The 15,583-nt window shown below is 44.2% G+C and overlaps 1 protein-coding gene across 1 annotated transcript in view; it reads left to right on the top strand.

Annotated features, from left to right (window-relative positions):
* LOC121535303 (cadherin-2-like) overlaps nucleotides 1–15,583 on the top strand; it is a 106,545-nt gene that overhangs the window by 73,799 nt on the left and 17,163 nt on the right. Inside the window, exons 3-9 of the mRNA XM_045205879.1 lie at nucleotides 6,022–6,242; nucleotides 9,709–9,888; nucleotides 10,762–10,917; nucleotides 11,842–11,986; nucleotides 12,367–12,539; nucleotides 13,967–14,104; nucleotides 14,626–14,811. Coding sequence (XP_045061814.1) covers nucleotides 6,022–6,242; nucleotides 9,709–9,888; nucleotides 10,762–10,917; nucleotides 11,842–11,986; nucleotides 12,367–12,539; nucleotides 13,967–14,104; nucleotides 14,626–14,811 — 1,199 coding nt within the window. The remainder of the gene's footprint in view (nucleotides 1–6,021; nucleotides 6,243–9,708; nucleotides 9,889–10,761; nucleotides 10,918–11,841; nucleotides 11,987–12,366; nucleotides 12,540–13,966; nucleotides 14,105–14,625; nucleotides 14,812–15,583) is intronic.

The raw sequence follows: 15,583 nt of genomic DNA, 5'->3' as shown, positions 1-15,583 counted from the left end.
GGGCACTAGTTGGACTGGCCTTTCTGCTGACTGGCCTGCTTTCTTCCCCCGCCCTCAGCAGCAGCAGCAGCAGCAGCAGTATATACCCCTCTCTCTGCTGCATCGGCATTTATGTCCAAACCAAAGACCTTTATCTCCCTGGGCCTGTGGCCATGACGACATGTCTGATATGCCGTGGTGGTGGCAGCGAGGATCTCTTTCAGTTTTGCTAATAAATCTAGATGTACTGTAGATAAACTGGAACATCCAGGGTTAGTACAATACATGCTGCTCTGGTCTCCTATGGGCTATGGGAGCTTGGGGGCTGGGGGATAGGTGTTGGGAAGCTGGCCATGATAAATGAATAGACACACGCTGGACATCCCCATTCATTATTATTGGAATTTCTGCTGCCTGCTGGGAATTTGCACAGTGATTTCCATGGCGCCTGGCTGCTGAAGGGCCTCCCAAAGGTGTTCACATGGCCAAATCTCAGACTGAGCTAGAGAACAGGAGCTCAGCTCAGCAGCCAAACAACAGGCCTCGGTGCCACAAAGACTCACAGGGAAACCACTGCAGTCAAGTGTAGGCTAACCCATGGTATTACGTACACACTAATATCAGTTAACCCAGAACTGAAGTCTTGCGTAATTGATGCTCAATTAAGTTCTGGGTCCATGCGTGTTAAGAGAAGAGATAGAACGAGGATCGGAACTGGAAAGAAGAGCTCCACCCTCTCTCTTTGCAAGTTACGGGCAGGTCTATGGGCCAAATGTCCCATTTCCTTCAGAAATTCGAAAGATGCTAACACCTGTGAAATCGTGATTTGTCCAAATAACCAGTGACAAGAAATCCAAGACCTAATGGTGCTCGTTATCTCACACATCCCATTGTATCATGACAGATCTACGGTACCAGTTATGTTTACATAGTCTGTCCACGAGAGATTGCACACACACACACACACACACACACACACACACACACACACACACACACACTGTCTACCCTCAGACACACAGGGAGCAACATTGCAGACTTGTTTTTTAGTTATACTTCACCGGAAGAAATACAATTTGTGATAATTAAGATGAAGCAATATTAAGAGGCCAAACACACCCACCCACCCACCCACCCAGTCATTCTCTCTCTCTCTCTCTCTCTCTCTCTCTCTCTCTCTCTCTCTCTCTCTCTCTCTCTCTCTCTCTCTCTCAATCTCGCTCTCGCTCTCGCTCTCGCTCTCGCTCTCGCTCTCAAACTATATGCTCACTATACAAATCAGCATATGTTCCATCCAGGTGCATACATATAGAATGTGTACAGTACATAGTTTTGGGGTAATTTAGATCAAAACATTCATTGGACCTATCATCTCTTTGATCCTATAGGCCACAATAAACAAAGCACAAAGCACTTTAGCCAACCAATCAATATACCTCATTAAGAATAGAGTGTGTGAAGTAGATTGTCTCACCTCTCCCTTCAACGATATGTTGTCTCTCAAGTCTCATCCACCCAGTAGAAGCTGTCATTGTGAGCTGAGCCGTTCTGACACTTCTCTCTGTATTCTGTATGTGTCTGAGCATCAGACGGACTAGTGCTGTGGAGGTGATTGCCTGAAGGCTGGAAGGAAACAACTTCAGCTAACCAAGGTCACATAGCGCTCTGAAGTCGGCTTTGCCAGGTTCAAACAGACAGAAAAAAACTAATGGGATGAGGTTGCTTGAACAAAAGCTCTGTGCGGATGGTCAATATATAGGCTCATGGTGTGTTCGGTTCCAGAATATAGGCATAGGATAGATATTCTTGTATATCTTAATTTCATAGTGTTTACTTTGCTTCTTTCCCCCACAATGCCGAGCCACTCTCTGAGACACCTTTGTGTGCTTTTCATCAATATTTAGATGAATAGCAATTCCTCAGGTGCAGCAGATCAGTGCAGTACTATGGCTCTGTTTGCAGATGCGATGCTTTAACTGTAGCACAGTGTAATGGGTTGCATCCAAGGCCCTTTCAACAGTTTCTCCCTCCCTCTCTACAAACGTGTTAAAGTAAAGCAGGATTGTATTTTCATTCATCTTCTTGAGAACCCTCTGAATACATTTTAGTTCAGTGTTTTATTTTCAAATCAAATCAAATCAAATCCAATTGTATTGGTCACATGCGCCGAATACAACAGGTGCAGACATTACAGTGAAATGCTTACTTACAGCCCTTAACCAACAGTGCATTTATTTATTTGTTTTTTTTAAATAAAACAACAACAAAAAAAGTGTTGAGAAAAAAAGAGCAGAAGTAAATAAAATAACAGTAGGGAGGCTATATATACAGGGGGGTACCGGTGCAGAGTCAATGTGCGGGGGCACCGGCTAGTTGAGATAATTGAAGTAATATGTACATGTGGGTAGAGTTAAAGTGACTATGCATAAATAATTAACAGAGTAGCAGCAGCGTAAAAAGGATGGGGTGGGGGGGCAGTGCAAATAGTCCGGGTAGCCATGATTAGCTGTTCAGGAGTCTTATGGCTTGGGGGTAAAAGCTGCAACCAACAAGGCTCAGTGCTTGTACAGTATTCATCAATTATAATCCTCGTTACAGTGGGGGAAAAAAGTATTTAGTCAGCCACCAATTGTGCATGTTCCCCCACTTAAAAAGATGAGAGAGGCCTGTAATTTTCATCATAGGTACACGTCAACTATGACAGACAAATTGAGATTTTTTTTCTCCAGAAAATCACATTGTAGGATTTTTATTGAATTTATTTGCAAATTATGGTGGAAAATAAGTATTTGGTCACCTACAAACAAGCAAGATTTCTGGCTCTCACAGACCTGTAACTTCTTCTTTAAGAGGCTCCTCTGTCCTCCACTCGTTACCTGTATTAATGGCACCTGTTTGAACTTGTTATCAGTATAAAAGACACCTGTCCACAACCTCAAACAGTCACACTCCAAACTCCACTATGGCCAAGACCAAAGAGCTGTCAAAGGACACCAGAAACAAAATTGTAGACCTGCACCAGGCTGGGAAGACTGAATCTGCAATAGGTAAGCAGCTTGGTTTGAAGAAATCAACTGTGGGAGCAATTATTAGGAAATGGAAGACATACAAGACCACTGATAATCTCCCTCGATCTGGGGCTCCACGCAAGATCTCACCCCGTGGGGTCAAAATGATCACAAGAACGGTGAGCAAAAATCCCAGAACCACACGGGGGACCTAGTGAATGACCTGCAGAGAGCTGGGACCAAAGTAACAAAGCCTACCATCAGTAACACACTACGCCACCAGGGACTCAAATCCTGCAGTGCCAGACGTGTCCCCCTGCTTAAGCCAGTACATGTCCAGGCCCGTCTGAAGTTTGCTAGAGTGCATTTGGATGATCCAGAAGAGGATTGGGAGAATGTCATATGGTCAGATGAAACCAAAATAGAACTTTTTGGTAAAAACTCAACTCGGGTCGTGTTTGGAGGACAAAGAATGCTCAGTTGCATCCAAAGAACACCATACCTACTGTGAAGCATGGGGGTGGAAACATCATGCTTTGGGGCTGTTTTTCTGCAAAGGGACCAGGACGACTGATCCGTGTAAAGGAAAGAATGAATGGGGCCATGTATCGTGAGATTTTGAGTGAAAACCTCCTTCCATCAGCAAGGGCATTGAAGATGAAACGTGGCTGGGTCTTTCAGCATGACAATGATCCCAAACACACCGCCCGGGCAACGAAGGAGTGGCTTCGTAAGAAGCATTTCAAGGTCCTGGAGTGGCCTAGCCAGTCTCCAGATCTCAACCCCATAGAAAATCTTTGGATGGAGTTGAAAGTCTGTGTTGCCCAGCGACAGCCCCAAAACATCACTGCTCTAGAGGAGATCTGCATGGAGGAATGGGCCAAAATACCAGCAACAGTGTGTGAAAACCTTGTGAAGACTTACAGAAAACGTTTGACCTGTGTCATTGCCAACAAAGGGTATATAACAAAGTATTGAGAAACTTTTGTTATTGACCAAATACTTATTTTCCACCATAATTTGCAAATAAATTCATTAAAAATCCTACAATGTGATTTTCTGGAATTTTTTTTCTCATTTTGTCTGTCATAGTTGACGTGTACCTATGATGAAAATTACAGGCCTCTCTCATCTTTTTAAGTGGGAGAACTTGCACAATTGGTGGCTGACTAAATACTTTTTTTCCCCCACTGTATGTTCTCTCTTCTCTCTATCTATCTCTAGGTCTCTCTCTAGTCTCTTCTGGCTGTTTTTTTTATACATAGAAAATGCCTGTATTTTGGTCCTCTTTTCATGAGGACATGGTGGTTCATTCAGTAAGGTACACACTTCACTGGATACCTTTGTGTCCACTGTAAAAGTCAACTGTCTGATCAAGTGAATGTTTTTTCCCCTCTCTTTATTCTTTGCTCATTTTCACAATTTCACAATACTTTGCCATTGGGAAAATAGCTCTGTCACCTGCTGTGGTGGTTTAGCCATTGTGCTTTATGTTCCAGAATAGAAAGGAACTGGTACATGTTGTGTATTATGTTGAAAGCCGGATGCAAGTGAACTCAAAAGGCTTTCTCTTTAGTTTAACTAGCAAGACAGTGTTAATTATTTCTGTCACTGAAGGGTTGTTATTCGTAGGTAGTTAATTGTATTTCGGTGTGTGTGTGTGTGTGTGTGTGTGTGTGTGTGTGTGTGTGCGAGTGTGCACAAAAAATTGAGGCTCCTATTTTTGCTTTTCACACTCCCAACATCCTAGATCAGCACCCAGTCAATAGGGCCGGGGGTTAAACGTTAGTTCCTGTTCAGAGCCAGGGCTCAGCCTCCCTCCTTCTACAGGCCCACAGGTGATGTGATCCCTCCCACTGCTGTGCTCCCAGTGTAAAGACCCGCTGAAGTCGCAGCTCTCTGTAGCTCTGTCTGTCCTCAAGGTAACACAAGAATGGGAGATTAGATGTCCTTCTTCAAGGCTTTTGTTAAGTAATTTGCCGTCTGGTTTAATAATTCAAAATGGCATCGGCGCAGCCTACACAGAAATGATATATCTTTACGTCTTATCTCTTTAGCTTGGAGGAGTTTCAGTATTATGTGTATGCTGGCTGTTTTTCTGTTCTCTCTTTGTGTATGTGTGTGTGTGTGTGTGTGCATGTGTGTGTACATAGATGTTTGATTATGTGTGTGTGTGTGTGTGTGTGTGTGTGTGTGTGTGTGTGTGTGTGTGTGTGTGTGTGTGTGTGTGTGTGTGTGTGTTTTAACGTGTAGAATTGTGTGTGTATGTGTGGTGTTTGAGATGCACTGTCACTCACCTGTAACATGAACCAATATCAGACCACTGCCACTGAAGTGCTCTGGGACTGTGTACTAGAGCTCCAAGGAGCTGTGTGTGTGTGTGTATGTGTGTATGTGTGTATGTGTGTATGTGTGCACACTGATGAAATAAACATCACACACTTCTCACTCCCTTGGAGTCAGGATTGCTAGCCGACCACGGCGAAGCATCCGTGTTTGTTATTGGGGAGAAAGCTAGCATGCAACGACTTGAGCTAAAAGCAATAAGAAAAAAGTCTGGAACCTATGTAAATGATTCCTCTATTTATTTAAGCTGGTGCTTCTATTTACCCAGACAGAACAGTGCATTTAGCCACAGTCTAATTGGCACATCAGTTTTAAAAAACAATGTTTTGGTATTTTAGATTTATTCGTTGTGATTCAGCAAGTGCCCTTCAGGGGTGCACATCTCCCTTTTGCTTTCTTTCTTTTTCTCTTTTTTCTCTCACTTTCTCCTTCTCTCTTTCTACCACACCAGTTTTTAACAATACTTTTGGGGCACAGCTTGAAATACATTATGTATGAGTTTTAGGAGGAATTGGAGAACCTTTGTGGACTGTACCACACAGTCTGGGAGTGGTGTGGGAGGAGGGCACCTGTCTGTCTATCTGGATGTCTCTCTGAGTGTCTATTCGCTGTCGTTCTGTCTCTCTCTCCCTGGTTGCATCAGCTTCAATCTCATGTTCTGTCTCCTCTCTCCCTCTCTCTCTTACAGTGAAGTTTGTGAACTGCGGCCAAGATGGACTGGTGCAGTTTGAGTGCAGTAACCCGTCCGACTTCCGTATAGAGGCTGACGGGGTGGTCTACGCCCTCAGGCCCTTGACCGTGTCCACCCTCCGGGCGGTGCCCCTAGTGATTGTGGCCAGGGACGAGACCAATCAGCAGAAATGGCAGACCCAAGTGAGATTAATGCCCCCTATAGGCCAGAGCCAGCAGGTACGTCCAACACCTCCACACACATCCTCTCTCGTTTCCACCCTCTCCTCTCTCTCTCTAATGTTTCTTGATTATTTGTGACTTCGGGTAGCATTGTGGAATCTGGAAAGTTCCAATTCCAATTCCGCCCCTGCATCCAATTCCTTCCTCTTAGTAGCCGTGCCAAGCATTCACAGATTATTTGTTCCCTAAATTGTAGCAGGTGTTCCGGGAGACTGGATGGATGCTCACTAATTAAAACGTAACGTATCATTTTAAAGGGGAGCACAATCACATACTCAACACGGTCAGTGGGTATTGGCGCCACACACAACACATGCAAAATAGCTCCTCATAAAGACTGATTTCAATCAGCCTCCTTGTGGCGGCAGCGGCGAGGTTTATGGCTGTATGTTTGTCATCCAACCAGAGGGGAATGCATTGCAGTGCACCCCTAGTGGTGATTCAGAGGACAGGGAGCATCTGTCTCTAGGCTTCAAAGATCCTACCGTTCAGTCAATGTTCTGCTGAGCTCGACAGGCACCGCTAACGCTTGACCATGTGCTCATCAGTCAACATTGTGATTGGCTGTAGAGGAGAGAGGCCGTGTGATGTGGTGATGTAATCAAGTGTGTAATTGAGAGAGAGAACAGGGAGATGAGGAGAAACAAGACTCAAACGGCTGTGTTTGTATTTATAACCTCATACTCAGTACTGGATTATGTGTTTCTGTTCAGTTAAATGGCCATAATCTGTGACAGTCTTTCTCTCTCACTAGCTGGAATGGTGTGAATTGGCTAGAGTGCACAGACTCACATTTAAGCTCTCTCTCTCGCTCTCTCTCTCCAATTTTTAGGTTGAATTATTGAAGTCAGCATTGTCTGATCTTCATGCATTGTGGACTCTCATTGTTAATGAATGCCTCTTAAATACAGCACAATGAGCCTCTTTGTTCAAGAAAGACACCATCTGAAAATACATTGTCTCTTTCTCCAGTCATATACAGAACAAATTAGCTGCACAAGCAGCCCATTTCAAAAGCACCTCTTCGAAACATCACATAAAAGGCGAGTGCATTCTTTTATAAGCCTCCAGATTAAACATACATTTTTACAGTTATGTCAAATAGATGTGAGTGCAGTAGGGCAGCAGCAGCAGCAGCAGCAGCGATGAAGTCAAATTAAACTTCTATGGGGGATGATTTAGCAAGAGTTTTGAAAACAGCATTGTTAGGCGCTGATGCTCATTTACCATAGTGACTCCTGCAGGTATGTGATTTTAATGACACCATTAGTCACTCGTGTCGCTCATTTAAAGAGAATTGCACACTTGTCCAGGGCAGATAAACAAGGGGCTTGGCCACAGAGCTGGCCACAATTTAGCAGCAGCGGCCCACCGTTGTTAAATGAATATAGGGGAAACACTGGTGTGGTTATCTGGTTATGTGGTTCTCTCTCCAATGCAATGATTGTCATGAATCATCATCATGCGATCCATAATCACATCAGAGATTAGATGCTATATTAGCAAACACTGTGAACGCATCGGCCCTAGGGGAATGTTTTAATCTATAAAGAAATAACGATTGGCTCATTAACATCAGTAACCTTCCCTACCATCAGCATAAACGTCACCACAGGAGACAGGCTGAAAACCAAGACCCACCCTAGGCTTTAGAGAGGGTGATTTTGTACTTGTCTATAGCAACACACACACACACACATACACAAACACATCTCTCTCACACACATTACACAAACACTCCCAAGCTCTCAGGGATACTGAAGTGTAGTCTAGCAGTCAGAGGATGTAGGGGGCAGAGAGACCTCCAGTAAACTCCAGAGATAGATAGATGTGACTGTGCTGGGGCTGAGACTGCTAAGCAAACCCTCCACACCATTCATCATTCCAACCGCCAGGTCAGAAATAATTACCACTCTCACTCTCTCCTTCGGTTTAATAGGGTAATAGATATTTCTGATGCATGTTCCCCGCTATCTGTCCGCTTGCCTCTCTGCATTTCAAATGTGTGAATGCAGCATAATCGGATTTCAAACATGATTAGTGGAGGTGCTCCGACAACTCTGCAGATGGTCAAGGAGAGGCTGCGTGCTTGGTGAGGCTGCGTGGGATGGGACTCGTGTTGTAAGGTGGCAAAACTGTAATTAATTTAGCTGTTTGCACACTGTGGCTTTAGGCTAGTTTTAGTACTTTGGATATTGTGTAACGAATTGACGATCAGTAATTGCAGACGGAGGAGAGAGAAGGGACTTTCTGAAGCATGACTGTTCTACCTAAGTTTCATTTTTCCATCGGGCGTTCAAGGCTATTATGACTTCTCTGGCGCTACTTGGGTCTCTCGCCCAACAGTCTCTCTCTCTGTGGAACAGCAAAGGCAAATGGAGCCATCTGGCTATATAGAGTCTGGCTTGCAGGTACCATCCTCCTTTGTTTCAAATCACATTCATTACAGCCAAGGGAGGATGGCACATCCATTTTACAAGCCTGTGTGTGTGTGTGTGTGTGCCTGTTTGTGTGTGTGCCTGTGCGTGCATGCATGCTTTTATCAGGACATGAGAGGAGGTCTGTGATTTAAAGCTAACTGAGGGGCTACAGTACTATCCTCGCCAAATAATCTCAAACGCTACTCTCATTCCCAGCCATGGAGAAGAGAGCCTGGAAAGAGAGGCTGTTCAAAAATATCATCACACGTATGAAGGAAATGTTAACCTTCACTGATTTCTCAAAGACTAAATAGATCCTAAAATATAATGTGATCACATCAAAAAGCCTCCTCCCTCCTAGATTAGGTCCTCTAGCTGGTATAGTTCAATGAGTATGTTTACATGCACACTAATAATTGAATATTAAACTGATTATGGCAGTTGGCCAAGTATGGCTTTAGTCATGTAAACACCTCACTCTGCTTATCTTAATCGGCCTAAGGTCATGATCGAAGTCAGCATACGCCGATTAAAACACCTGGTTTTCTGAGCAATCTTTCGAATTATTAGGACATGTAAACAACTTAATCTGAATTCCAGCTGTGTATTTGATCTGCGCATGTGCTAGCACCAGACGAGCGAGCCTCCCTCTTATTATGCACGAGTGAACGTTTATCTTTATTGGCGATTTTCTGCATTTATCAAAGTCCCATCAGGTAGCCTGATTTCAGATGTGTCCATGTAAACAGGATTATTAAGGAAATAATTATTCTTGCAAAGCATGTAAAGGTTTTAATCTAACTATTATATTAATCTGACTAGTCACATTAGTCATATTATTGTGTGCATGTAACCATACTCAACGATATTAACAAAAAACTGTTTTAGGGCAGTCAAGAATTTGCATTCTCTTGAATTATTTCCATAACTTCATTGGTAGGTAAAGACACTTTGTCTTGTGGCTACTGTATGAACAGTCTACCTAAAGCCATTGGTTTTTAGATGTGTCCAGTTGGTAAACGGATGTTACTTCTCTCCTCCAGGCCCAAGATATCCCAGCTCCCCCAGCTCTGTCCCAGGGTCTCCAGGAGATCTGGTTCCCATCGCGGCAGACAGACAGCAGCTCTGTGGGCCAGCTCAAACGCATGAAGAGGGACTGGGTAATCCCCCCAATCAACGTCCCAGAGAACTCCAGAGGAGAGTTCCCCCAGGACCTGGTCCGGGTAAGACGCCACATACACACACACACACACACCTATCACACCAGTTATCTACAACCTGAAAGGAGATGGTGCTCTTATTTTGAGCTTCATGGTTCTATGGAGCAGCAGCAGAATTTGGACCGGTCATTTCTATTCTACCAGCATTACCACTCAATCTACCGCCATATTGACTCCACATCCTGAAAGGTCAAGTGCTGGTGCTAAAGTATCTGATTTCCCTCTCCCAGTCAGGCAGGCCGTCACTATGAATGTTCCTGCTAGTAGCTTTAGAGATGACAGTGAGAAGGACAAAAGAGTCCTCCAGTGGCCTGTTTCCCTCAGGTTTTCTGTTGAGATATTATCCTCACTTTATCATGGGCTCAAGGGGCAGGGGGTGGGTGGATGTGGAGGACTGATGGAGGACTGGCTATCCTTCTCATGTCAGTTAAGAAGTAGATCCTTTCTCAACGTAAGCTTACTGGTTCCTGACTGAGTGCTAAGTCCAGTATATACTGTCTGTATGTATTATAATTAATCCAGAAGCGTTAGGGGGAATGTTGCTGAGTTTAATGGATGACATAAGGGTGAGGCACCAGGCACCATCCAGACACACCATGGATACCCAGGCTTATGGGTAGAGATAGGCAGGCCAGTGAGGACACAGAGGCTCAAATACATCACACTCACATATAGTTTAGACGCGTTCACACACACAAGCAAGGGAGGAAAATCTGTCTATACCCCTCACCAATGGGACTCCATGCCGGGGAAACACACCCACACCGATACATATCCCCGCCATAACATTATTATTTTAAGTAGAATTCTGCACAGTATATATACCCACAATTGAGTATTGATTGTTGACCAACATACTTTCGGGTTCTGAAACAGATCCGGTCGGACAATGACAAGAACCGCTCCCTGAGGTACAGTGTGACCGGACCCGGAGCTGACCAGCCGCCCACTGGCATCTTCATCATCCACCCCATCTCTGGAGAGCTGTCCGTCATGAAACCCTTGGACAGAGAACACATTTCCAACTTCCATGTAAGTCTCATACACACACACATGGGCCTACATGAGAGAGAGGAGATTATTAGGACCACGCATACTGACAAAGTCAAGATCAAAACATTGTTATTTTCTAGCCAAATAAACGTATGGTGGAGCAATAGTGTAGGGGGGGGGGGGTCCTATTAATCTCAAGCTTTCTTTGGCTCAGCACCACCTAAAGTGATGTGCGTTTGACTGTATTGACTTTTCTTCATGATAGAGAGAGAACCTTGGCCTTGCAACCTGTGCAGTGAATAGGAGAAACAGAGCAGACAGTTACAGTAAAAGGTTTCTAAACAGAGTACCAAGCATTAAGCGCTCTTTATCCAGAGGTATGTGTCCTCTTTGGCTAATACATTGTCTGTACATTCCAGGAGGCTGGCTGGCATGTGCTCAAGGTCCCTTGGTAGTCCAAACACCCCTCCATAGTGGACACTAGAGGGGGGATGGGGGGCAGGGGTATTCAGGAACTGACTTATCTGTTTGAGAATTTGAAAGATTCAATGTGTGGATTTATTTGTTACAAAAGCAGGTGTTTTACATGTAACGACAACCTCCAGTGAGATCATGACGCACTCATAACTATTTAATTAAATGGCATTGGTCATTGTTTGGGAGTCGTGATATGTCTAGCATCCAATGCTATTGATTTGATTCAGGGTGAGACTTGTATTAGACAGTGGGCAGACAAAAATGGAGCAGGCATTGCTGGAAGCACTGCACTGTGAAGAAACAAACATTAACAGTATTGAAAGGCAAATTTCTGAGTTAATTTTTTTACCCTGAGATAATTGGAAATAGCCGAAGGAAGAGAGCCATTACAATGCCAAAGTTCTGCTCAGGCAAATGTGTGTTTGCTGTATGTGTATTGTTTGGTTCTTGCATGCGTGCTGATATCTCCCTGGTGTCTCCCTGTAGCTGAGAGCCCATGCTGTGGATCTGAACGGTAACCAAGTAGAGAGCCCCATCGACATTGTGATCAATGTGATTGACATGAATGACAACCGGCCAGAGTTCATCCATCAGATCTGGAACGGCACCATCCCTGAGGGCTCTAAACCAGGTAGGAGCCCAGACCAACCTCCCAGCCTTCCTCTGGCCCTCAGTGCCACTAGACTATCACTAGATAAAACAGCATTGATCAATCACAGGGGGTAATAATTTTGTTAATTTTGCTGCTGTTCGATATGGATAAGATCTCTGCCAATAGTACGTATTCTCTTGTGGAAGTGCTTTGTCAACATTTCAGACAAAGCCAAAGCTTTTATTTGGGATATGTTTTGACTGTGCTCCATATTAATCTATGGATCCTCATAAAAGGGAAATAGTTTAATGACTGTAGGTAAATTAAATGCAGTACTGAAATAAAACAAGGTCATATTGTTTTAAAAACCCTTGTTAAATCCCCTATTTGCATCTTATGTCTGTCTTGTCATCACTCAGGGACCTTTGTTATGACGGTAACGTCTGTTGACAAAGATGACCCCAAAACAGCCAATGGGATGCTGCGCTACAAGATCGTATCCCAGAATCCTGAGAGCCCGACATCCAACATGTTCACCATCAACAATAAGACAGGAGGCATCATTACGGTCGCAGCCGGCCTGGACAGAGAGGTACGCAATACAGCAGTTTGTGAATGAGTGTGCGCGTGTCACGCCCTGGCTCTGGGGACTCTTATATGTTGAGCCAGGGTGTGGATTTTCTATGTGTTATTTTCTATGTTTTGTTCTAGTTCGTGTATTTCTATGTTGGCCAGGGTGGTTCCCAATCAGAGGCAGCTGTAGCTTGTTGTCTCTGATTGGGGACCATACTTAGGCAGCCTGTTTGGCACTGTTTATTGTGGGATCTTGTTCCGTAAGGTTTGTTTTGGTGTTACCCTAGGACTTCACGTATCGTTTGGTTTGTTGTTTTGTTCGTGTGTGTACTTCAATAAAAGTATGTACGCTCACCACGCTGCGCCTTGGTCCGCATCTTCTCATAACGATCGTGACAGCGCGTGCATATGTGTGCCTATTAAACCCCCAATACAGTAGCATTAAAGTTACAGTCCCAGTATCACAGCCATTTATCTTATTAATGAATGTGTTCTCCTCCTTTGCTGCACAGCGCTCCTCTAACATGCATTAGTCAAGATATCCTTTCCTTTGTTTACCTAAATGAGCTGTGGATTTCAGATACAGATTTGAAAACAAACAGAACAGTGTACTTTTGGGTTGTTTTTGCTGATGATAATCTTTAGTGTGTCTCAAAACTAATTAAGTTCGCTAAGCATGACTGATTACCATTTTACCAACGGAGCCCAGAAATGGACTCATCGCCCGCTTCGTACTTATTGCCTCTAACAAGGAGGCAACATGCATCATTGAGCAGATAAATGTTTATTATTCTCCCCGTTGCTATTAATGGTAACACTCTCCTATTTAATTGCATGGCGATGGTCTTGCTTATACTGGATGAAAGAAGAAGATAAAAAAATAACTTAATATATAAGTCAAGGGGAAGAAACAAAGCCAGTTGCGCAATTCCGGCGAGGGCAATCTGACTAGCTGGCCTGCTATATCAAGTTCGCCTCCGGGGCCACTGTTATAGCTGTTATATGTTCGGCAGTTGCCACCCTGAAAGTAATTTGCCCGATTCTCATTACCTAGCAACTGGTCCGTCACTTGAGTGGCTTTTAATGTGAAGGGAGTCATTTGTTACAGCGGGATTACCCATCATGCACCATTATGCTACACAGAGTGGAAATGTGGAAGTGTTGCACTCCCACAGCAAGCAGACTTCTATAGATTATTTCTCTCTCCACAGGGAATTGATGTAGACTTGATCATTGTGAGAATAACTCCTCATTGTGGTTTGACAGATAGTAGGTTGTTAGGAGAAGAGGAATTTAACCTAAAAATGAAGAGAAATTGAAAATGATCATTATTTTGGTTTATGTAAGATTCAACCTACACGTAAGGCTCAACACAAGGGTTTAGGTGTTGTTCATATATATAGTGAATTATTTTCCAACATGTTTTTCTTATTTTTCTTCTTGTAGAAAGTGCCTCAGTACACGTTGATCATCCAGGCCACAGACATGGAGGGCAACCCCATGTACGGTCTCTCCAACACCGCCACCGCCGTCATCAAAGTCACCGACATCAATGACAACCCACCAGAGTTCACTGCAGAGACGGTGAGAAAGAACACAGCTTCACATCCATGTACTACACCACGCTGTGGGCCCAGTCATAGCACTGTAAAGAACCATGCAGACACACGGTCTATATGTACTTAACCCACACATAGCACACACTCAGCCTTGCTTACAGAGCATTTCAGATGGCATAAAGATTAGCTGTTAGCCAGCCATGCATTTACTATTCTGTCCTACTCTGTCCAAATGTTGACACATGTAAGTACTGACACCCTAAGTACATCAGGCAGACAAAGAGAGGAGATGAGCGAGAGCAGAGGAGAGGAGAGCAGAGAAAGGTGCTGAATGTATTTGTGAGAGATGCATCCCCTGTGTGTAATGTAATGGTATTGTTTTTCTATCAGACCGAGATGGTGAAGATAACATGATAAGTTGCTGTGGACATTTATTTACCTGAAATGTCAGGAGTGTAGTGCTGGAGCACAGAGCCTGTGTTTTCCGCTGGCGCAGCAGTAAGTCTAACTGCTCTCTGTCCCATCCCCCATCTTTTATTCATGTAGTTCTTTGGAGAGGTGCCTGAGAACCGGGTAAATGTCATCGTGGCCAACCTGACGGTGACAGACAAAGACCAGCCCAACACACCAGCCTGGAACGCCGTCTACAAGATCACCGGGGGCGACCCCACCGGCAGATTCTCCGTGCCAACCGACCCCACCACTAACGAGGGCCTGGTAACCGTTGTCAAGGTGAGACTGGCTGCTGCACCCTCGGACTCAATACCCCCCAGGAGCTACTTACAGTGGGGAAAAAAAGTATTTAGTCAGCCACCAATTGTGCAAGTTCTCCCACTTAAAAAGATGAGAGAGGCCTGTAATTTTCATCATAGGTACACGTCAACTATGACAGACAAATTGAGAAAAAAAAATCCAGAAAATCCCATTGTAGGATTTTTAATGAATTTATTTGCAAATTATGGTGGAAAATAAGTATTTGGTCACCTACAAACAAGCAAGATTTCTGGCTCTCACAGACCTGTAACTTCTTCTTTAAGAGGCTCCTCTGTCCTCCACTCGTTACCTGTATTAATGGCACCTGTTTGAACGTGTTATCAGTATAAAAGACACCTGTCCACAACCTCAAACAGTCACACTCCAAACTCCACAATGGCCAAGACCAAAGAGCTGTCAAAGGACACCAAAAACAAAAATGTAGACCTGCACCAGGCTGGGAAGACTGAATCTGCAATAGGTAAGCAGCTTGGTTTGAAGAAATCAACAGTGGGAGCAATTATTAGGAAATGGAAGACATACAAGACCACTGATAATCTCCCTCGATCTGGGGCTCCACGCAAGATCTCACCCCGTGGGGTCAAAATGATCACAAGAACGGTGAGCAAAAATCCCAGAACCACACGGGGGGACCTAGTGAATGACCTGCAGAGAGCTGGGACCAAAGTAACAAAGCCTACCATCAGTAACACACTACGCCGCCAGGGACTCAAATCCTGCAGTGCGAGAC

Source organism: Coregonus clupeaformis, chromosome 21 (assembly GCF_020615455.1).
Source record: "Coregonus clupeaformis isolate EN_2021a chromosome 21, ASM2061545v1, whole genome shotgun sequence".
NCBI classification, from domain to species: domain Eukaryota; kingdom Metazoa; phylum Chordata; class Actinopteri; order Salmoniformes; family Salmonidae; genus Coregonus; species Coregonus clupeaformis.
This window is presented reverse-complemented; position numbering and strand designations above follow the sequence as displayed.